The sequence below is a fragment of the Oculina patagonica genome, chromosome 13, assembly GCF_052425735.1.
Source record: "Oculina patagonica isolate OP01 chromosome 13, crgOcupat, whole genome shotgun sequence".
NCBI lineage: Eukaryota > Metazoa > Cnidaria > Anthozoa > Scleractinia > Oculinidae > Oculina > Oculina patagonica.
This window is the reverse complement of record NC_135770.1, coordinates 36347602-36372463: the sequence shown is the minus strand read 5'-3', so window position 1 is coordinate 36372463 and position 24862 is coordinate 36347602. Positions and strand designations below refer to the sequence as shown.

The following is a 24862-nucleotide window of genomic DNA, read 5'->3' as shown; positions in this document are numbered from 1 at the left end:
AGTAACAAACAAGCCAAGTTGGGGCAACAAATACTGTCAGGCTTATAGAAGTGCCTGTCTTATACAGGGATGCTTTCAATTTTCATGGAATTTTTCCTCACATCTCGACTACTGTAACTCGCTACTCTATGGTCTCCCACAATACCAATATGACCGTCTACAAAGGGTTCTCAATGCCGCGGCACGTGTGGTCTGCTTGGTCCCTAAATTTGACCATATTACTCCCAACTTAAGTAGACTACACTGGCTTCCTGTTCGGTACCGGGTGACGTTTAAGATACTGCTACTGGTGTACAAGGCCCTTCATGCGAAAGCTCCGCCTTACATCTCTGGCCTTTTGAAGGCCAAACCTGTTGGTCGGTACAACCTGCGTTCCGATGGCCATGATATGCTAGTTGTCCCCAAGACAATGCTGAAAACTTTTGGGGATAGAGCCTTTGCTAAGGCAGGCCCCTCCCTGTGGAATGAGCTTCCTGTTGACATTCGCAAAGCGTCATCAGTGGAGACTTATAAAAGTCAATTGAAGACTTTCCTTTTTAAGAAAGCATTTTGCGTTTAAGCGTTTTAACTTTTCAATCACACTGTTTCTAGTTTGATTTGTAGGTAGGTTCATTCTAATTTTTATATTATTTTTACATATAGTATACAGCGCTTTAGAATATTTATAGTTTTAGCGCTATATAAATGTATAAATTATTATTATTATTATTATTATAAGAATTTTTCGACAAATGGAACAGTGCAAATTTTTTTTCATCATGTAAAAGGAACAGAATGAAACTGTTCCTTTTGAAACTTTGATAACACCGCAAAAAACATGGTGATCGAGGGTGAAACTTTTCTTTATCTTTTGTCTTTTTGAAGCCTTGGAGAAAGTTTGAGGGAAAACCTCTCGCTGCTTGAGTCGTTGAGAAGAAATGCCCACTATCTACACTCGACAGGAATTTTGGATTTATTTGAATTGATTCAACAGGTAAATTTTAGCATTTTTTAGCTAAGTTGTTGAACTTGCTCTGTGAACAAACAGTCTGGTTGTACCAAAATTATGGAACAGAAAATTTTCAGTCATTTTGGGAGAAACAGGAAAAGAGCAATACCTCTGAAGGTATTCTGTTTCATTTGACATTTCACCAGAACAACTGGTATCTCCGTACAAATGGGAAGCGCCCTTGATGTCCATCTGGAGAGAGGCCACCAATGTCTTTCCCATGTAGGCGGCCTGTAGTCGGAGCACTTTGATCTTATAAACCACTCCCCATCTGTCAGTAGGTCCCCTTTCTTTAACGTTGGTCAGTAAATGTCATAACTTAGTTATATGTTTGTCTGCTATGCAGACATTGTAGGGTTGTAAAATTCGCACAATGGTCACAGAAGTGCGCTCGATGTAGGATATAGCCATTTTAGTAACAGATGTTGGGTCAGGAGTTTCGTCAGTTCAGTGGGTGTTTCGTGTAATAAAGTCAGAACTACTTGAACTACCGAACATTATAACATCAACCAATGACAACAACTTTTCGCTTGACTCAGAAAATTACTTCCACTCAGGTTGTGGAAACGTCAGTCTCCAAACAATCACACCACAGTATGAACTACTGATACTCCTGGGTTCAAACCATTTACTAAAATGAGGCTTAAAAAATTGTTGTTAATATCTCTTGCTCTGGAGAAAAGAAAAGCGTTTCAAGTCAAATACATGGGAAGCAGGCTGTATAGCCTATAAAATTGACCGATCACAGCATGCACACTATCTTTGAGTTCATAAAATGTCATGAGACAAAACAATTTTATACAAAAAATTTAATGGTACAAGTTACATGATGACAGTAACTAAACAATTGCAGTAACAAAAAATGGACAAAAACAGGTCCTGAACTGAGATTAACTAAATAGTTATATACAAATATGTATCTTAGTATTACTTTTACTTCGTAAGAATAATATTTACAAGTAGTTCCTGCCTGTGAGATATCTGTGGTCTCACTCTCCCTGCAGCTATGAGGCTGAGGTTGAGTCAGTTATTATGAGCAATAAGGCTTATAGTTTTGAGTTTTGTTGGATGTAAATTTACTCCTCTGTGCTTGAAGGAGCTAAGTCACAACATGTTAATTACTAATGTTTTGTATAAATATTTACAAAAATTTACCTCCAAAAGAAAGGAAAGGAAAAAGGAAACAAGTACGTATGGATGGTTGTATGTCAGATTACAAACATAACTTGTGACATGAGCAAACCTGCAAAAGTTAAGGCGATGAAATACGAGATACAAGAACCCTCAACTTGTCGCGCAACATTGTTGCATTGCCAGTTGAATGAGTTGTTGCACGTATTTCTACCGCGCTTAACTTGTCTCGCAACAAATTTCGGTGTTGCAAGTTGTTGCAAAAAGTAGAACTTGGTTCTACTTTGTGCAACATGTTGCTGCAACTTGCAACACCGAAATTTGTTGCCAGACAAGTTGAGCGTGTGGTAGAAATACGGGCAACAACTTGTTCAACTGGCAATGCAACAATGTTGCCCGACAAGTTGAGGGTTTTTGTATCTCGTATTACCGTAAATGATCTAATAAACGCCCGGGGCGTCTATTAAATTTTAGGTGTCCTACAGGGGGCGTTAAATAGATATGAGGCGTTTATTAGAGAGAGGCGTTTATTTCACATTAACTGAAACAACGTCTACAAAACAAATAAGACACAAAGTTTGCCGGCGCGGAGTAAAACAGAAAACAGAGTTTGTGAGTAGGAGCCTAATCTATTCTGCGCTAATGCAAAGCTTGGAGATGCCGTTCATAGTTCGATATCGATGTTTTTATCGACATCGAGGTCAACCATGTTGGCATCTTCGATGTTCGAATCAAGCAAAAAACTAAATAAATTGATTTTACTCTATGGAACGTTACCTTGGTTTTTGAGGCGATCCTTGGAGGGGGCGTCTATTAGACACGGGGCGTTTATTAAAGAGGGGTGTCTAATACAAACTTTATACCTCAGGGGGAGCGTTTATTAGATACGAGGCGTTTATTTGAGAGAGGGCGTTTATTAGATCACTTTAGGGTGAAATTTTCAAGGGAAGCACCAGTGTGGTAGCTGTGACATAGTTCCTTTGGCAATTTCCTTTATCCAGTGGTTCAAAGTCACCTAAAATTTTGAAAATTCAAGGTGTCTATGAACCTCTCCAAAAAATTGTTTGTGTGTGTGCTGGGTATGACTATACTGGTAACATTACCTTAATATATACAGCCTAGTACTGTAACTATGTACAGCTAGGAGACAAAAGCCAGCCCTCCACTGGAACGATCCAAAATCCAGCATATTTCACAAAAAATGTGATTCAACCGCCTTCGGTTAAAAACATATGATAACTAATAACTAGCATGAAATTTGAGTTGAAAGACATACACAAAACAAAAGTTAGAGATGTGTCTTCTTCATTGAACAAACTTGCATCTAAGGGAGTTCCTTTTTTCTTGTAAGTTCAGATTGATTTGTACAGTTACAGGTTGCCTACGCTGCAGTATCAATTTTCACTGCTGGCAAAACATGATCTACAGAATTTCAGATTTTGTATGATTAACGATGTTGTTAAAACTTGATGACTGAAACTAACATAATATTGTGAAATGGGTGAAGTCTTAGATTGTTTCAATGGCATCTGGCTTTATGTTTAAGTTCAATGTCTCTGCGTAAGTAATAGTGCATAATAATTAGCTTCTAGCAATACTGACAGTTGTTCAGGGTAGGAAGATAAAAATAAATTAACAGTCAACTCTCTCTTAATGGACACCTCTATAAGACGGACACCTGCTGATGGTCCCTGCCGTTTTTCAATTATTTTACTGTAACAAAACTCTAGAGCTGTAAGACGGACACCTCTCTAAGACGGACAACGGACACTTTGAAACCGCCAACAGACATGCACAAAAAGTGATTTTTTTAGTGATTAATACTTTAAAACTTGGTATCAACATAAAGCAAGGTAAGTCAGCGCCTTAAGAATACCAAACAAACAATCCGCTATAACGTATTACTTCTCTGTGTAAGTGTATGGGCACCAGAGAGTTAGTTTTCTACTTACAGTATTACCGTTTGTATATGAACAAACGAGTCGAATTTCTGATATTTGTTGTGTTACACTTAAAAGGTTTTGCTAAAGCAAGCGACTTAAAAGATCTTAAAACAGACGTGTATTCGTTGTGCATAGCCGTTAAGCTTTATCATTTCAAAATTTCTGGTGTCACGTTACCTCGATTCTCTATAAGGCGGACACCTCTCTAAGACAGACAGTTGGGTCGATCCCAACGGTGCCCGTCTTAGAGAGAGTTGACTGTACAACTATAGCTGAGACCTGTTCAAAACAAACTGTCGGCAGAGTTGTGAAGTAAAGCCAGGCAGGAAAATCTCACATGCCAGTCTAAACACAGCGGAACATATTTCTAGTTCATATTAATATTAATAATATACACTCACTGACACATAATTCTACATGGAATAATTTCAAGCAGATGTTTTACTACATGTCTATGACTTACATTCATTTTCTAATCTACATGACTGCATTCTTGATACCAGTTTGTACATATTAATTATAATATCTCTCTCATTAAGCATCTTTAGCATAATGCAAAATTGCCTTATAACATTACTATTACTATATACAATCTCTCACAGTCACTGTGAAGCCATTCAGTCCCAAGATCAAGATGTGAATTCTCCTTGCCAACTGCTATACAATTCTCTTAATGTTAGTTCTAAGAAATTGGGCAGTACATCAAGACCATATCCCCCAGATGATTCTCCTTTATTCTCATTATCTTTCTGCTTAACAATGTACTGATCCTGTAAGGAGATACTAAATTTTGATCTTTTGACCAATCTTGGGACTAACAGGCTTCAATTCTACTTTGTACAACACATTATTTTTTATTTTAACTGAGCCCTGCTTTTTATCAAATGGAATGACATTTGAGCAAATTATATCTAGTTATAGCTACTTGAAAAACAAACAAACAAATTGACTGAAAGAGGACCTTACATTGTTTCAGTGTTAAAGGTGATTTTTGCTGACCTCGTTTACATTTCCCATTTAGAAATTCCCCCAACAGAAGTATGCGTCATATCAAGAACTTATAGAATATGCAAAACCTAATTACTGCACCATGTTTGAAAGGAAATGTAAACAATTTTTAGGAAAACCAATAATCCGGTTTTTATGGTTTGTTTTGTTTTCTCAATTAAAAAAGGGCTTCCTATAAAAATAATAATTATTAGTTCCTACTTAGTGAAGATCATCTTTGTGACCAGATATCCACCATGTTGTCTAGCCCCCATAAATAGCCATCCTCATGGTTCCCTTCTTCCCAGGGTGTTCGGTGATTTAGCCACATGCCATCCTGAAGTGGCACAGTTTTTCCAAAATCAATCATCCACACACTGGCTCGGCCATCCGCATCGTGGACAAATAACAGAGAACTACCAATCACCTGGAATGTAGAACGGCGTCTTGTTAGTAAATTGCTGAATAGGCAGGCTCAGCAGAACTACTGCTGTGTTAGAATGTCAAGACCTTTCCCCAGAGATTCCAACCCTCCCGATTTGATCGGGAGTCTCCCGATTTGATGCGTTGCCTCCCGCTCTCCCGATTTCTATCAAATTCTCCCGATTTATCATGAAATTCTGAAAAACAAGGAAAAAATTGCTATTTTTAGCACTTTTTTGCGATCTGAGTGTAACAAAAGTAAACACTGAGTAAAGAAAAGCACCAAAAATGTCTTTGAAAGGATAAAGGCCTTATAGAATAACTCAGAAATGATGTCAAAATGCCAGAAATGTCACTTAAGAGAACATAAATTTGCAAAATTTCCCGTTGGAACATGCCCTAAGACCCCCCTAGAGGCTCGTACCTTCAGCGCTAAAAATACTCCCTATTTTCCTTCACAAAGGGTTGGAATCTCTGTTTCCCTGAACCTCTGACACCTTACCCCCTTTTTGGGCCAGTGTTCACTATGAAGTAACAAAATTCATAGTTGCTGTTTGATCAAAGGCAGGTACAACATTTTCTACAAATACATGTAACACAAATTCACAGAAGGTAAGTGAAGAAAATTACCAAACTGCATAAATTGGGATTTTTTTAATTCCAATTTTATAGTTATTATGGGCTTTATTGTTTTGACTCTGCAAAATGTCCTCAAAATCACAACAAAATTTTGCAATTTTAGCAACATTATTTATTGCTCAACTTAAGTAGTCAGAGGGCCAATAACTTAAATCAACCAATCACATTGCTTCATTGTGGGTCCAGTATGGTGGACCAGGAACTGGTACTGTCCAGAATAGTTCTGCACAAACTCGCACAACATTTGTTTAGCTTACAAAAGTTAAAAAATAAACTTGACGCATGGAAACACTCTCCTACAGTTTACTTGATTGTAAAACAACGTTAGGTAATTATTTTCTGACTGAAACACCTGGTGGGTCCTCGGTCTTACCACTTATATTTATAAAATCTTTTTACTCGTGTGATAAATCTTATTAATCAAGTTTGCTCAAAACTGTCAAGACCTCGGGTTAACGTTCATTCACTACAGCCCTTGTGCTTGTTTAATAAGACATATGTACAAAGCTGGAGATAATTATGTGTGGTAATAACGATGATTTCATACAGCTTTTGTTTTTACCACTCACCTCATGACTGCGAAAGAATGGTGAAGACTCCAGAGTCGCTCTTATAGCCTTGAGTCTTCTTAGATACTTTTTCTGTAAAAAAATAAAGGAAAAGAGCTGGTCAACCTCACCAATGCGTCTAAATTGTAAAAAGTTGTCTGTCTGTCTGTCTGTCTGTCTGTCTGTCTGTCATGAGGAATTTAAGGTTAAAACAACATGTTGAAATTCAAAAAATAACTTATGGCATTAAATCTTACTCTTATTTGTTCATCATTGCCAATAAATTCTGTAAACACTTCATTGACATCTTCTTTTGTTCTTGTTTTCTTGAAATCTTTGTTGGGTTTTTGATCACCTTTCTACAGAGAAGTAACAAAACAATGTACAAAAACCATGTAAGTATGTCAAGTAACTGATCAGTTTTACATTGCGTTAGTACATCAAGATGGTCATGTAGCAAGCTCTCGCAAGGACCCCCCAAACAAGTATGTGCTGCCCAACAGGGTCACGATTTTAGAACAGGGTATCCATTTTAGAGACAATTTCTAGAACGGGGTATGATATTTTGAACCCATGAATGTTTCAAATCATCAGCAGCCAAAACGGGGTGTTAAAAAAATTGAACTGCTTCTAGAACGGGGTATCATCTTGGATGCAAATTCTTACTAAAATGGGGTGCTACTATGGAGACCCGGGTGGCACATACCCACCCAAAACATACCTGAGTACCTCCCCCCCAACTCACTACCCTTCAAGAAAACAATAGAACAAACATCATGAACAATTCCCCTAGCCCCAAAGACAACAGCAACTGCTACACTAAAGGACCACTTATGCTTATGAGAGCTTATGAAAGCTTATGAGAGCTGCTGCACTACCGCATCAAGATGATACTGGTTGAAGATTTATTTTTAATTCTCATTACCTATCCACCATAGTGTAAGAAGAAGTTGAATTTTGATCATTATTGGGAATAACGAACCTTAATTCCTTCAATCCTGAAGCCCAGACTTGATGTTGAACTGAGCTGTTCTCTCCACTTCATGTAACGAGGCTTGGTTATTCCTCCTTCTCTCTTCTCCTCCTCAGTGGGTTCATTAGGGTCTACTTCTATCATCTTCTGAAATAGATCCTGTGAGAAAAGTCAAGCTATTAGTTTCTAAAGAACCTGCTGTGACATGCTGGTGGGCAAATCAAACACTACGCTAATTATGGTAATAATAGTGAATTAATTACCACAGCAAATTTGTAAGACTGCCCCTTTCTAGAAACAGATTACTCTGAGCAAGGGCTTATGCTCAAAACATCAGCTTTGCAAATTTGTTTAGTGATTAACTTACCTTTTATCAACTTTACGTTTATAACATTATCAGACAAGAGTCATTATCAAATGCTACACGCTTGGTAAAATCATAAGAAAGATATACATGTATCAATACAGTCAACTCTCGTTATAACGGACTCGGGGCGTCAATTAGTGTCCATTATAGCGAGAGTCCGTAATAGCGGGAGCCATTTCCATTCAAACCTCTTTCGCCAGGGATCTGGATTTTGTCCGTAATAGCGAGTGTCCACAATAGCGGGGTGTCCGCAAGGCGAGAGTTGACTGTATCTAGGTTATTTATCAACTGAAAACTCTTTATTACATGCATGTACAAGAGCATATATTCTGAACACATCAGGTGATCATAGTCATTAATGTATTTGTCCCGTCAGTCTAGCATTTTTCAACTATAAACTTTTATTTTAATTCCATCTGATAAACCTAGGAATTGATACATGTGCAAGTGTAAGTAATTTTCTAAAAAGATTTTTTAACCCTTACTTTTCTTGGTTTTGACTTGGCCTTCACCAGTTCATCCTCTAGGTATGTTCTGAACAACAAAAATGAACATTCAGCTTGTTTTTTTGTCATTAGCATAACAGGAAAAATAATTTTTCATACTATTGTAAATGTACATGTATGTATTGTTAATGTACATACCTTGTTCCCATTTTGCAGTCCATAACAGAAGGGCTTTCAAATTCTTGGAGTAAATCCTGCATTTCAAGATAACCTGAAAATTTGTCAAGGGCAAAACAAGCAAAGAAACTCTTCAGTTAGTATCATGTTCAACTGACGAAGGTACATAGTTAGCTCTCCTCCAACACCATAAATGTACATATATCTTAAAAATAGCGAAAAACTGATTAATGGAAGAAAGAAAGACAACAGAAAGCTGTAAATGGTCTGAAAGACACTCACTTGCCAAATGACCCAAAAAAATTGCCTTGATAGAATTTTTCAGCTAACTAGTGGAAAATTATATACATATCAGTATAGCCTTCCCCTTGGTTATAATTATCATCAACATAAGTCAGGCCTCGAGACTAACGGTAGCCAACTAGCCAAGGGCTACTAAAATTTAGGTTTTGGCTACCAGGTTTAGCATTCCTACTAGCCATTTGGCTAGTGAAAAACTTGGAAAAGTCAACTGTTCTTGATAAAGAGCAATATACCTGACTAGTGAAAAATTACTTTTGGCTAGTAAAATCTGACATGTCACTAGCCAGTAAACCAGTGAGTTAAAAAGTTAGTCTCAAGCCCTGATAAGTCCTTGTAACGCCATTGGATGCATAAGGCCTCTGGCTATAATTATGAAGGGCAATTTTTGGTCCAAACTATACAGTCACATAATTATACTATACATGAGAGGGATATGATGGTCTTATATTTAGCATGTTGGACTCCAATTTGAGTAGTCTGAGTTTAAGTGCTGGACATGCATGGTCACAAAAAACAGGATAAGCTCTGGCAGTGTGGCCAGTTTGGCCTGAGTGTGACTTACTAAAAATATTTTAATTAGGAACATGTAGACATGCTTATTAGTTCCAAGGATACGTTCTCCACATTTATTTACTTCTTTTTTATATTCAGGGATGTAGGGCCTCAAAATATCTTTCATAAGCTTTGTAAGACATTCCCTCTCTTTATCTGTTGACTTCTTTAGAATTGTACCATTTTCACCTGGCTTAAAGCAACCTACAAAGAAAAAAAAAAGAAAATGAAGAAACTTTGGCAACTTCAATCCAGCTAGCTAGATTTGTACTGAGAAGTTTTTATTCTATCTTCTGGAGCTTCCATCAAGTTTTCAGAAAGTAACGAATCCCAGAAAGTAGCTGTAAAAGGTCATGGTTGCTAAACCAGCTCTTAAATCAATTTGATGTTATTCTTACAGCTTAAAAAGTATACCCAGCCCTATGTCAAATGTACATGTAGCAATCCCTAAAAGTAGCCTAAAACATTGTTGGAAAATGCTGCCACAGCTGCAAGTTCAAAATTAGCAAGGGACATTACAAGTAATTAGGCGAGGACGTAGTCTCAAGCCTTATGCTGTCGACCGAGTTTCGTGTGAGAATTACCCTCGACCCCAGGGCCTTCTCGGCGACGAGTTTTCGAGGGTGAGGATTGGCAACTAATCACATGCGACAGGTCACGCGAAGTATGTTTGTGCCGTCCGCCATCTTGGTCGTGCGATTGTGAACTTGTGAGGATTTTCTTCGAGAAGCCTTGAGTTGAAGATTGTATCTGTTATTTTCGCGCTCACCTACAAACACATAAAGAACTCGTAGTGCATGCATACTAAATCGACATACTCGCACACGAGATAGGTCGAGGGTCTACCTTTTAATGTTTAATCTGAACGGCTGAGCTTTAACTGAAGACGAGAAGTGCAGAAGAATATATTGCCACAACTGCTGAGGTGAGCAATCTAAAGTTTATATTTGCTTGTACTTTATTGAATACCGTAAGTAGTAGATAAAATATGAGCGGAAGATCTGTATGGGCGTTTACAATGGCGAGCCGATAGGCGAGCCATTGTAAACGGTCATACAGATCGGACGCGAATATTTTATTCTACTTGTGAAATGAAAACAATAAATTGAATGCAATGTTTTGTTATGCGAATCAGTAGAGATCTGTATCAAAAGTTAATGAATACTAATTAGCTGAGCAGGAGTCTGTATCAAAAGTTAATTCTATTGTTTGATTTGTATTGGGGTTTATAGTTGTGTACATGTGATCTGAATACAGAACTGGGATTGGTTTGCACCCTCATGAATAGTTAATGAATTTTACAATGATGAATAACATAATGGTCAAAGTATTTATGGAATCGAAATAACGATTTTAAAAGGTTAAATATCTGCTAGATGTTGTTATATTTAATTTGCTGGAATTTATAGATCACTAAGCATTGAGAGAGCTTCAAACGCGATCCCTTCTGTCAACAGAACGTTTTCATATAATCAGATACTAGGTGATTTTAACATTGATTTTAAAAATAGTGTACAAAGCAGCAGTAAATATAAACAAATGATTGTAAAATATGGATACAAACAAACTTATTTCAGGCTTTGCCACTGATAACAGAACTACAATTGATTTCATTTTATATACAAATCTAAATAAATTAAGAGTCCAAACTGGTGTTCTTGAGACACACTAAAGTGACCTTAAAGCTGTGTGGTTTAATATCAACCATAAAAGAGTATATACATTTTTGTAGGCTATAATAACTAGTAAATGATTTAAGAAGCATAGTGTACATGTAGAAAGATGTGTTAATCAGAAAAAAGAAAAATTTACGTGAATTCAGTAACTACTTCAGTTGCATTTAATTGTTGTAGTTAATTAGTCTTGGTGTCTAAACAAATATGTGTGAAACAATTATTAAATTTTTAACAATTGATTCTTTCTTTTTTTTATGTTTACAGAACAGAATTAAAAAAAAAACAACAGAAAACAACCAAGATACAGTACAGTTTTCAAAGAATCCACTGACAGCTGTGTTTTGTCCTAATTGCTTCAATCTGTTTAATCTGCACTTTGTCAAGAAGCAGCATGAATGTGTGAATGTGGCTATTGCATTGGAACTGGTTACTCTGGAACTGGTTATTGGCCTCTATTCTGCCTCTATGCAATATATAGAAAGCCCAATCCTCACTATGAATGGCAGATATATTTAAACAAAACACAGCGAAAACCATGTAGCAATAACAAGTTAAAACAAAAAACTGTGTAAAACATCTCTGGATTTGCTACTGAAAGACCCTTCAATTCAAATTCATCACTGGCAAACCACTGTATCAACTCTACTTCCTAGACTCCACATGTACTGTATCAAGAAGCTGGACTTATTGGACTTACTTGTATCACAAATTGTACAGATAGTGCAAACAACTTTCAGCCCCATTTAAATCAAGATACTATATCAACTTTACTTCCTGGAAACTTGTACTTCCTTGCGCTGCATATTTTACCTTTAAATGATATTAAGATTTTGGACTTACTGGACAAAGCTTACATTACAGATTGTACAGTCAGTGCAGACAACTTTAAGCCACATTTAAACAAGAGGCAATCTAGATACATATTCCAAGACATTTTATTCATGCCGAAGTTGTGGAAGTTTCCTTGCTGTCTAGTAAAGTTACAAAATATGTTGCATTCCATTGTCAGAAGTTGTGATAAAAGACATCTTATTAGAATTGTACAAATTTAATTGCCAATTTTGCGATCAAAGCAGCTTATAATTTGCCTTTTATTAACTACAGTAACATTGGTTAGAAACTAACCATACCTTAGAATGCACAACTAAAAACACCACCGGAAACACATACTGCATTTTAACATTTTATTTACCTGACAAACCCATTTTCCCTGCTTTATAGCAAATGACTCAGTGTCTTAACTTTTGACTAACAGTGAGGAGCCCAAAATGGTGACCACTTTTTATGTATTCACATTCTTCCTTGCAGATTTTATCCAATCAGAAGCTTTTCACAGCTTCTGATTGGAAAACGACTGTGTGAAAGAATGTAAATTAATTAAAAGTGGTCACACATAACAACAACAACAACAACTTTATTACCAGAAAAAGTACCTAGCTACATTGCTTTGAAGAAGAAAAAAGAAAAAAAATATATATATAATTAAAACAGAATATGGTAATAACACTCAGAAAAACTAAAAAGCTTGCTGTAAATCACACTGAAATCGACGATATCAATTTCGGCGTTCAATTACTTAGATATCTTTTGGACTCACATTTTCACACAATAGACATTTTTGGCTTTGTCAGTGTAAATTGCCCATTTCAAAATCACATGATGCTCCCCAGAGAACGTGTTTTTAACTATCTGAATACCAAGAGAATTTTTCTGAATTCGAAAGAAGTAATTCTCAAGAGTGATGTCACAGTCTCAAAAACGAAGCCCGAAAGGTCTCTTCTCAGTTCTTTGTTTGGAATTTTAAGCATAATGACTTGCTTTACTGAAACGTCCTCGCCTTAGTATGCATTGCATACCGGTTATTCACATTTGCCTTGGTTTTGCAATACTACACTTAGTGATCGGTAAACCCGCACGACTTTCTCAACCAATCAGAAGTAAAGCCAAAACAATGGTGACTCGCTTGCGAACGTTTTCACATTCTTGTGATTTGCCAGAGTGATTATTTCAATTGGTTTTTGTTTTACGACACTCAATCGCCCTATGAGTCAAAGCAATAGGATTAACACGACAGAAGGAAAAAAGCTTCATGTAAGCTAACCTTGGTGTCCAGCTAGCTGCACCCAAGGATATTTCTTTTTAAAGTTCTGTACAAAAGGTGACCAGTGAATCATACTACGAATTTTCTTCCAGCGTGAGTGGATCTGCAAGACAAAATAAGCAGAGTATGTAACTTTTAATACACTGAAGTACAGCATAAGTTGTATACACAGTGAAACACTGTACTTTAGTATTGAGAACAAGTGTTTTTCACAAATCACAAAATCTACTACAATCTACATTCTCCCGTCAATCGGCACTTTTAGTAGGATTACAGTTAACATTTATACACTCCAGCTTCATGTAGCTATCTAGGCATGGAAAGATCTTGAATTTGGCAATGATTGCAGCATTCATTGATATAAATACATGTAATGTGATACCAATGAGTTCAGGAACCACCACTAACAAATTCTAACAAATGTCTGAAATATAAGCTGACAATGATATTTTCAGTGATTTACAAAATTGACACCTTGGTTTTTAAAATAATTATCGATAGCTGTAAAATATACTTATATTATAGACTTCATATTATAGTATTTAAAGTATAAAATATAGAATGCAAATGCTTTGAAACTTAAAAATGAATTAATGTATCTTTCAGACCTATACACCATATCAGAGTCATAAAAATGAAAATGAATATTAATATTAGTGACCTTTCATAATAACATTTTACAAAGAGGCAACTAAAGATGGATTAAAATTTATATTTTTTGACTGTAGGCAGGCTTTACACAATGAAAAAAATGTGTTTTATATTCAAAATTTAAGGTTTAGTTTTTTACTTACCACATCAGTGATATATTTCTTGCAGATAATAAAGAATTTAATTTACCGGTAGATAAAGATCAGTTTCCGTGATAAGCAAAGCTCAAATTCGCTGGATAAAACTCCATATATAACACAGTGGAATCAGAGGTGAAGAATCACTCCTTGCTGTTTTAAATCCATTAATATTTTACAAGTTCCAAATAAAACCTTGCCATATTTGTACAATTGCTCATCAACTATCCAAAGGCTTTTCATGCAAGTCTTTTATGTTTCAAAATTAAACACGGAAAACTCTGCAGGACACAACCTGTTTGTGTTATGCAGAATTTCAACATATTTTTTAATTGTGACATTTTCCCGGCATATTTTGAACAACACTTCCAGCAAAAATGAGGGAGTTATCGGGAGTTTTGAATGGCACTTTTCTAATATTTAATCCCAAAAAAGTCAAAAAAGAGTTCTTGTATATTCAAGCAACCAGATTGTTTACTCACAAGCAGGTGTCATTATTGAGATTTCAAAAAATTGTTGCACGATCTCCAATTTTACGCTTAAAAATACTGACAACAACTTCATAAAGCATGGAAGGCAGAAAAAGATATATTTCACAAGGAAAATTTTGCCATGATTTTACTAGCTACAATATTAGGAACTTTCGATCGTGGAATGAAAATTTTTTTTAATACAATGTATCTGAAAGAAATGCTAAGCTTTTTTTAGTACTGTCTAGAAAAATACGACATTGTTATGTAAAATACTCCCTATAGATGGCTTGAGCAAAGAAAATATACATGAAGACAAATACATGCAAATTTAAAACTTATCTGAATGTGAGTACCTGTGAACAGCATGAAATCCAATAGGGAACATGCAATTAATAACAGATTAAAAAACACATGGTTCAATTGTAGCGCCTTGTAAAAAACTATCATCTGTTCAGTATTAGAAAAAAGGTTATTGCAGTTAACTACAAGCAATATTTATGACCCCAAGGGACTGGCAAAGGGGAGGGGGGTGCTGAACCCAGGAAAACCCAGACTGATACATCCGTTATTCCTAATGTTCAACAGGAAATTATGCCAACATGGTTTGATAATACGCATCAAAAAAATAATCTATCCTATTCAATACTATACTATGGAACAGCCTACCGGACTCTGTCAAAACACATCTCTGCCTAAAAACATTCTTGTTTCGGTAATTTTTTTTTGATCTTGTTTGCCGTACCTAGCTTCATTAACCTTAATTTTTTTTTTATTTTTCATTTATAATTATTTATTAGTGTCTTAGGAAATTATTACATTAAATACAGTAATGTGATGACTGGAGACAAAGGCTGATATCTCGCTTTTGATTTATAAAGAATTGATATACAGAATTTGCAGTACAAACCAGAGACAAATTTAATTTTAATACATTGTATAACACCCTGTACTTTACTGTTAGTAATAATGCTAATGCCTGAGAATAATACCCAGCCCAGAAGCCTTTAGAGTAGAGTAGAATTAGAGCACCTCCCAGATTTATGACAAGTTGATTGGTAAACAACAAACTCCTACAGGACATTGGCAGTTGTACGTTATTGATAAATTTATTGCAATACATATGACATTTCCCACAGAGGAGACAGTCAGTCAAATCAAGTGTTACACTGAAATGGCATTTTTGAACTTTTTCCAAGATCTTTGAGAGATGATCATCAAATGGAGATTTTTGAAGCTCCTCTTTAATATTGAAAATTTATGAATTTTACCAAAGATATTATATATCATTTTCAAACTTCCAAAGACCAAGAAAAACTGCGAATGATTCAAGGACCACATGAACAATCAAAGAAAAGACAGTACACGAAGGAAATGTTTTTCTTCATCTGAGAAATATTTGCCAATTCTTGGCAGAAAGCTCAAACACCCTTCTAATAACAAAATTACAACCATAACATTATCCTGAATTTGGTGCATACAATTTTATGATCTGAATCCAGAAAAAGATATCAAAACTATGTTAAATCAAAACATCACACTTGAAAGCCTAAGCTTAGCCATCAGTTCAACTTTGTGCATGATAAATTTATACTAAACCACATCTACCATCTACATGAGGAGAAGCATCAAGAATTGAATTATGGCGAAAGGTTATTGGTTTTATACAACTTCTACATTGTACAATATTAATTTCGAAGAGCTCTCACCTCTTTCACGAGTTGTAGCAGAAAAATATTTAAACACTTATGCAATATTTCAGTTTTTAAAAAGCCATACAGCCACTTCAAGGTGTTGTGTGGATGAAATTCATTTTAATCAGATAATTTTATCCACACAAAACAGCAAAATTTGAATAACAATCATAATAAATTATTGTTATTATTCAAAAGATGTAGGTCTGTCACTTGCATTATCTCTCATAATTTTTGCATTCTTACAAAACACTTTGGTATCCAGTGATCTGCACAGAACATCAGTGAAAGTTATGCTAGCTGAAGTCATAATACAAAACATATTTATAAGCTATCCTAATGTCATTTTTCGAAATTTTTTAAAAAATAACTTCCTCTTATAAACGAATTTCTTAAAGTGATGACTGGTGATTTCAAATCAAACTTGAACAAATAAAATGTTCAATTCAAATGGATTACATGTAATATATACGTCTAGATGCTCATCCAAGCTAAGATATATGCAAATAATACTTTTTTAACAATGACAAAATTAATGAAAAATACAAAATGATTATTGGGGATTATGCTTCCTGCTTTTACTTTAAATGTTAATGCAACATTACATTTTATGAAGTAGTAATAAAACATAAGAGGAAATTAAAAATCCCTAAATTTATAAAACAATGTATGATTATAATATTATTGAAATTACTTCTAAGCAATATAGCTTGGCACAAAGAAAGATTTGATATAAAAATTATAAAACGTACTAACAAAAAAACAAGGCATTTAAACTGACAAAAAAATGCCTTTCTAATGTTTTTTTTTTGTAAACAAACCAATAAATATAAAAACAAAGCAGTTTCAATAAATGACACAACCAGAAGGGAAAAATTATAATAATTCTATTCTCCATCCTTTTAAACCACTATTACTGTTTGTTTGTGCAAATATGAACTATAATAATTATTGTATACTTAACAAAGGACTTCTGTAATTTTACTAGCTACCTTATTTAAGCATTTAGCTTCTCAGTAAAAAGATTTGGAACCTTCTACAACAAATGACTGTGATGCATAAAACAAAATGAACAAATAACCATTTCATATTTATTTGTATGTGTTGTAGTTTTAAATAAATTTCAGATCAAGATGATTTCAAACTGGTTTGATTTGTATTTTCCCTTGTTCCAGATTTATTACCATAATCAGCAAACAATTTCAAGAAAAAAATCAAACTACACGTAGTTTTAGTTTAAAACCATTTTGAACTACAAATTATGTATGCACTTTCAATATCAACTGCATACGACTTTTCATTATCTTATTTATTTCTACCTAGTATAAATTATTTGATGTCATTCCAGATAATTTAAAGTGAGCGTATTTAAATAAATTTCAGTTTACTCTTAAACTATTGAAGGGGATATGCTATCACCAGATATTACACTATATGCTGTTACTGTGCAGAATCTTTCTAGTAATAATCACACAAAGAGAGAAAACATCACAGTTTTCATTACAGCTTAGCTTACCAGAAAAATACATGATCAATTTCTTGTTAATGGCAACATATCCTCTTTCCTCATTTTAGATATCACTTGTTTTGTATCAAAATATGAGCACTACACCAATTTCCATGTCAAAAAATAAATACAGTTGAACAGTTCGAAATAACAGAGTTCCAAATCGACGATAGTAAATGACTGAAAAGCAAATCCAAGGGAAATGGGTTTTTGTTTGAAATATCGGGGAATTCAAAATAACCAAGTTCGAATTAGCGGGTTCAACTGTAACCACTGGAAACATAAACAAACCCAGTATAAGCATGGCTTACACTACAAAGCAAGTGGAATTCTAATTTCTCAAATTTCCAAAGGGAAATAAAAACTGATTCGAGAAATCAGGAGTTTGAGTAATCAGGGATAAAATAGCAGATGTATACCCGAAACTCAATCAATCTGGACCTATGTACAATAGTATGTCAGCTTTGCTTATGGTACTGTTTTCTAGTAGGATTTCTGTTTGCATCAATGGTGCCATATATATATGGCACCACACACAATCATACATGTGTCCTGCATACCGCTAGGATCAGCAAGCTTAAACTGAGCTGAAAAATTTACCATCTTTTTTATTTACTACACACTTGATGATTTCGACATTGCTGATCCTAGCAGTATGCAGGATGTGTGTCACATATCAACCTAGTAAATGGCCCAGCTCACAATGAGTCTCTCGTAGCTCAGTTGGTTAGAGCACCCAACCGGTATCTGGGAGGCCATGGGTTCAATTCCCGTCGGGGACTCAGAATTTTTCTTTGTCCCATGCTTGTGTCATTGTTGAAAAATTCATCTTCATTTTATTTATCACCAAGCTTAAAATTTACCATCTTTATTATTTACTATGATGTTCATGTTGAGATGAAATATTTAATGTCTAATTTCCCTTCAAATTTTGTGAGTTGATAATTTTCCTAACTTGTAACCAATCTTCTTGTTACTCCTCTATCGAGAAATAAGATTTTTATCACTGTTCTGAAATTAAAGGGTTTTAAGGTATTTGCACAGAGTAAGCCTAATATTACCTGGCGGTTATGTTGACATAATTTTTTTGATTTCACAAGTTTCTAGAAGTTTTATTCCCATTTGTGCACAGTACCGTATCAGATGACAAGCTAAGATATTTCCCTATTATCAGTATTACGTCAAAGATGAGATAAATCAAACCGCCATAGAGAATTGATCATGATCGGGCCATAACAACATTGAAAGATAAATTTTGCAAGGGTCTTTTAAGGTTTAATTTGTGGTTAAGGAATCTAATCTTAAAGATAACTTACAATGCAGCCATAGCAATTTGTCCTGTGCGCGAATAATCGACCCAAAACAAACTTTTAACCATCGCCAAAAGAAACTTCAAACACTTCAAACTAATAATAATATTATTCGAGCAATGCATGTCGAAATAAACACATTTATATAGAACATCAACAAAAGAAGCCTTCCTTGATCCAGGCTGCCAAAGCAAATAAACATTAAAATAAACTAAGTAAACCACTACTACTTTATGAAGTTGAAATAGGCTTTGCCAAGCCGGAAAAATCACTTCATCAAACAACACCGCGCATTTCATTCACAGATCTTGCCGCAAAAGCCAAACAATACGCTACGGCTGCTAAAATTCACAGAAATCGCGCGAAGTAGTCGCCATGATTGATCATTCGCACAGAGCAAGAACAATTGGTAAATAAACGAAAGGTGGGTATAAGCTTACTGAATTTACACACTCTTACCTTCTCTGACTTGTCTTCCATCGGTTGCCTCATTTCATCGTCTGAAGGCTCGTCATCCGTGAGAATTTCGTTCTCCGAACAAGACCCAAAGCTTGACAAAGAACATGTGTCGCTCGCGTCCTTTGCTGACATGGTCGCAGAGAGTTCACCGTTGACACTACCGTTTGTGTTCACGATATCAACCGTCTCTTCTTCCTCGGCGCATTTCTCCATAATGGCTGGCGTTATTACAACTACCGGCGTAGTTGCTAACTGCTTGGAATCATCTAAGCCGATTACATCCTCGCTCTCATTCGCGTTATCGCTACAACTCAACACTGGAAATCTACTCGCCAACACACTCAATCATCATCCCCCCGGAGACTTTCGCCGCTGAGCGCCAAATTTGAGTTGCTGCTTATTGCTGCAGCTGGTCGATCCAATATGTCTTCGTTTTCATTCGCATTTGAAGTACAATTCTGTCGCTCAGCGTGCTCGCCGTGTTCACTGTTCTTAGTGGGTCTGTTCGAGTCAACTCGGAGACTGCTCTGATTGTGTTTCGCGTCAGCATTAGTTAACACACACTGCCTCAAGGGAGGGGTATTGTTTGACAAGTCAATTTTCCTTCCTTCGCCGTTATTGGTTTGATCGTAGTTGGCATAGTCCGTATTTGTATTGGAGAAAACGTGCCCTTTCAGTGCTGCTATTCGCTCCGCCAAAGTTTGAGTGGACATCTTCGCGAAGAAATTACCATCTGTGTCCGAATGGCAGTTGTATTTGTGAAGAATTTCCTCAACAAACGCGCCCGAAGACGTCGACCTCCATGTTTTTTGACGGTCGCTCATGGCATTGCATGACCAAGCCGATTAAAAAATCTGCTGACTGAATCCCAATATTATACCGTGTGCGTCGAAAATAATCGCAGTGACAAAATATCGGATTTGTTTACTCCAGTCCACGCGAGTACGTTTGACGTTAGCTTATCTCGTCTTATCGATATCTCCCATTCTTGAATGCAAATGAACAGTACTGTCAATTCAGTTATTCTCGAGAGCGAAAATTCTTGTTTCGGCGCGTGGTGGCATAAACAAAGGATTACTACCCGACTCCGAATCAAAGCCGTGACGACCTCTAGTCGGCAAACCGACTCGGACATTAGTAGGTCGCATTTCAATCGGTCAAAATTACGTAAACGTTTCCCCTTTCGCCCTCTTTCGCGGTCATCAACTCGTCGAAACTGACCGCGAGAAAAAATGGTGGCAGAGTGGGGGTCACGGTAGAGTACCAATGCTCTCTTTAGATCACGTTTCGCTCGGAAACCACAGAAAATGTGATATTTCAAAAATCACTCCATCCCCTGGCTACGAACCTGCGGGAATTTTGTTCCAAGGCACATCCAAGTATTTTGTTTTAGGTTAGAGACCCTCATGTTTGCTTTTCACAAAAATGTACAACTGACATGTACAAATACAACTGACAATCGGATGTGATGGGCTGTCACTTCAGTGAAGCTTTTTGACATATTTAGATGTGATGCTTTAAAAATTAAAATGCTACTTTCAGCACGCCTTCAAAATTCGTTGATTTCTTGTTTCTATTCAAATGGCATCCTTATCTTGTTCTGATGAGAAATTATTATGGCTCAGTTTGGTAGGGTCAAAAATTCGATTTTGTTTAGTCACGAAATGAAACTAAAACAAAAAGAAAGCCTGAAAAAGCCTGGTACGGGTACGGACCCTGGTATAGGTATAAAATACTAGTGAAAAACCATAACGATTCTTCAAGTCAGAGATCGAAAACAGTTTCACCCTTGACAAGAGACAAAAAGTTCTGACGCCTTGCCGAAATTTTACAAATTCAGGAAACGAATTTTTCGAAGAACCAAAATCCAAAATTCGGGTTAATTCTAGGTCTGATTATCCCATTTCGGACCGAGATTAAGACCTTGTGTATTTATTTTTACTTCGCCATAACTTTCTTCCCGCATGTTTGGGAAGTCAGTTTGGCGAGGTTGGGGGATAGCAAGATTAGCCGACTTTTTTTTATTTCCGTGACAGCTTCTCTGACTGTCTAAAAAATTGTTCCTTTGAGAGAAAATATTTTAACACATTTCCCTCTAAATAGTTTTAGATGTGGACAGCTTTTATACGGATCCTGCTCAGGGGCATCTATCTTGAACATATAAATGACGCAGTTTAGAAACCATTTACGTCAGTAGATTCAATATCACTACCCCACCTGTTTAATCCTTTTCGGACGTGCATTATCGACAAGACTTATATATAAACCAGTCATAAAAAATCTTCCGCAATAAAACAATGACATTTCACCATCTGATCTTCATCGCAGCTTTTGTGGACAGTGGGAAAAAACGTCCTGGCTGAGCGGACAGTATGATAACTTTACACTGTAACTAACGCTGATTGAATATTGACCAGTTTTCAACGTTTCAACAATTAACTGTGTATTCATGGGCAAGGCGCAGGGGGATGCGTGTGGTACGGTTGCGTCCGCACCCCAATCCACGGGCCACAAAGATCCGCCTTTATCGGCGAGTGAGGATTAAAATAACTCTTAGAATGCAGGAAAAGTGCACTTCAACAACTTCACTTTTGGAAATTTTCCGGGGAAGGATACCCGTAGCCCGGCGGGGACCCTCATCCAAGAGGCTTACGCCTACGGCGCTTTCACCGACCCATGCAAAATCCTGCGTACGGCCCTGGTATTGAAAGAATGAGCTTAGATGTTTATAGCATCAAATATTTTTTTTTCGGACGATGAACTTTGGGCTAAAAATTTTCGGACTTTTCTTGAAATATCGGGCCTGATACTTAATACGACGGGCGACTATAATGTTGAAAGTTAAGTTCTGTTTGGATGTTACAAGGTCTAATTAACAAGCCTCAAGACCCAACTCGAGAAAAAAGAACAGACATTGTAAACGATGGTCATTTTCTGTCCAAAAGATTATCCGTCCCCTTTTTTTTATATCCTCTATTATTTATACATCACCCCCCTTTTATATAAAAAATTATAGCCGTTATTTTTTTTATAATATAATTTGCCCCCAAAAAATCCCTGTAGAAAATGGCCAATAAATCTTGCTCTCCTGACGTGCACGAGCCTTGCTATAAAATGATTTTTATTCTTCATATAAAAAATTTCGTATTTCTCTGTATGAATTGCGTGCCTATATTTTGCAGGCAGGCGCGGAGGGCGCGCGCGCAGTAAGCGAACGACTTTTGGAAAGTCTAGTGCTCGCAGCAGGCAAGTGCGATGTCATCTTAAAATCGTTTTCTTATTGTTATATTGCAATTTGATATCTTACTAACACAACGATTTTTTTTCAAAGAAAAAAAAAATCACTGAATGTATCACCCAATGTCTATTCTCCAGGTGGGAAGCATTAGAGTGCATAATTACTCTGATAATAACATTATTACTTCGTTATGGCATTGTTACGTTGTGGCAGAGAGCGGACATCATTTCCAAGGCGGATCACCATGTCTGATCTGTTGAATCTCAACTGGAAAATGGAGATAAGATTTTCCTATTATTTTGCCAGAGCGTTTGCTAGATCGTATCGGGTCAGTCAAACCGGATAAATTTTATTGGACCCCATTTGCCATTTTCTACCTGTCAAATCAAGAGAGATTTTTTTTTAATTGCGTCAAGGTAAGTTTAAGGATGTCATAAAAGAGTTACAATAAGAAATTTAACTCTTATTCGTAAAGATAAAAAAGAAAGCAGCAAAAAGCATACGTTATCGTGATATGCCAAGATAACAGGGAGTCGTTGAGATTTAAAAAGAAGGCGTTTTCTTTCCAAAACATTTCCTTGCTTGCAGAGAATACAAAAAGTAAAAGGGTTATACGGAGGAGTGCTTTGCTGAAATGAATTTTTAGAGGAATATAGTAATAATATATATCTACAAAGTTTTCCAAAACAAACAATGATCTATGAAATTACTAGGGGGAAAGTAGGCGTTGGATTTTAATGTAGTCATCTTCTACCTCTCTGTTGCCGCTTTTGCGAGAAGAAAAATGAGTGCTGTTAGAATGGCAAAACTACGAATACAAGAAGAAAGAAGAAATGAAAAGCGAGGCGACTGATGATATTAATAAGCTAGCAATAGTAGAGGATAGGATAAATGATTACAGAATGTAGACTCAATAAATTTAGCTTTTGATCCAGAGGTATGAGTTTTGTTTTTGATGTAGATGGTCATTGCTTCATTTAAAGAAACACATCGCCCGCATGTGAATCTTGAATTTTTTTACCCCCCTCTCGGAATCAACCGAATCTAAAAATGCGGCGCGGGAATAGATACCGAAACCATTACGGAAACCGAATAACTCGGCTTTTCGATGGCAAGACGAACATACGTCTCTTCCCAGCGCGCAGAAGAAGACATGCATAATGGAATTCCCGCTCGGTGTAGAATTTTTTAAACTCGACTTCCTGAATTTCTAGTGACTTCTTTAGCGATGTTTCGGATCTTGTGTTAACATTAAAAAGGTAGCGCTTTATAGAAGGAAAACAGCACTTAAAATCAGCTTGTCAGTGATTGATTGGGCGCTTGAAAAATTAACAAAAAAACAGTAAAATAAATAAAAGTACACAGACGCGCGGTTAAGCCACTCTCGCGACTTCGTCCTCGCAGTGCCGCCTGGCAACTTGCTACGCCTCGCTTCGCGACGCTTTTCGCTCGCTGCGCTCGCCTATAGATGGCGACTTCGTGCAAGTCTAAATTGCGAGATTTTAAAATCCGATATGCGCGCGCAAGTTATGTCAAGGTTCGAAGCACAAGTTTGTTTGTCGATTGCACTTGGGAAAAAACCCTAAATAATCGCGATGAATAAGGATAAACAGAAGCCATACTCGCAGAAACTTTAGATTTCGTCTGACGACGCTTGGGTGGCTCCCACATCGACACATCAACAGTGGCTTTTCCACGTTCCCAGGGCGCTTTTCCCTCTGAAAGTGAAGGACAAAACCATTCTCGTCCCCATGGCTCTCATCGCTTCCCTTAACCGGTGAAGACCTTGGCACGAGAAAAGAAAGGCTCTGGGGACATTTTTTGACCTCGTTCCCAGCTCTTCATTTCTCTTGCCAAGGCCCTGCCGGCTATAAAGAGAAACAAACCGAGGGCCCTGGGAACAGTTCAACCGTCTCATTCAACAAGAAGGTAACGCGTGCGCGCGCGTGATCGAGTAACGCGCTTTCCTGTCCAATACGCGCAGATTGCTACATTTTCACTAAACATATTAAAGTATCTCGTTTTTCCTGTTTATTTGTTTGATAAAACAGTGTTAAGGCGCTTTTACCTTACAAACATTTTTGTTTGTTTTTTCACGCAAAAGTTAAAGACCGGAACATTTGGTTCATTATAATTACGTCA

At 36.5% G+C, this 24862-nt stretch overlaps 1 protein-coding gene across 1 annotated transcript; it reads right to left on the bottom strand.

Annotated features, from left to right (window-relative positions):
* Positions 1 to 4949: 4949 nt before the first annotated feature.
* Positions 4950 to 20895, bottom strand: LOC144635813 (inositol-trisphosphate 3-kinase A-like). Its single transcript, XM_078494926.1, is given in 10 exon segments — positions 4950 to 5476; positions 6681 to 6752; positions 6917 to 7018; positions 7642 to 7791; positions 8485 to 8533; positions 8644 to 8716; positions 9541 to 9681; positions 13255 to 13357; positions 19483 to 19824; positions 19827 to 20895. Coding segments are annotated over 10 exon segments (1707 nt in total). The 5' UTR covers positions 20307 to 20895; the 3' UTR covers positions 4950 to 5281.
* Between the last annotated feature and the right edge of the window lie 3967 nt (positions 20896 to 24862).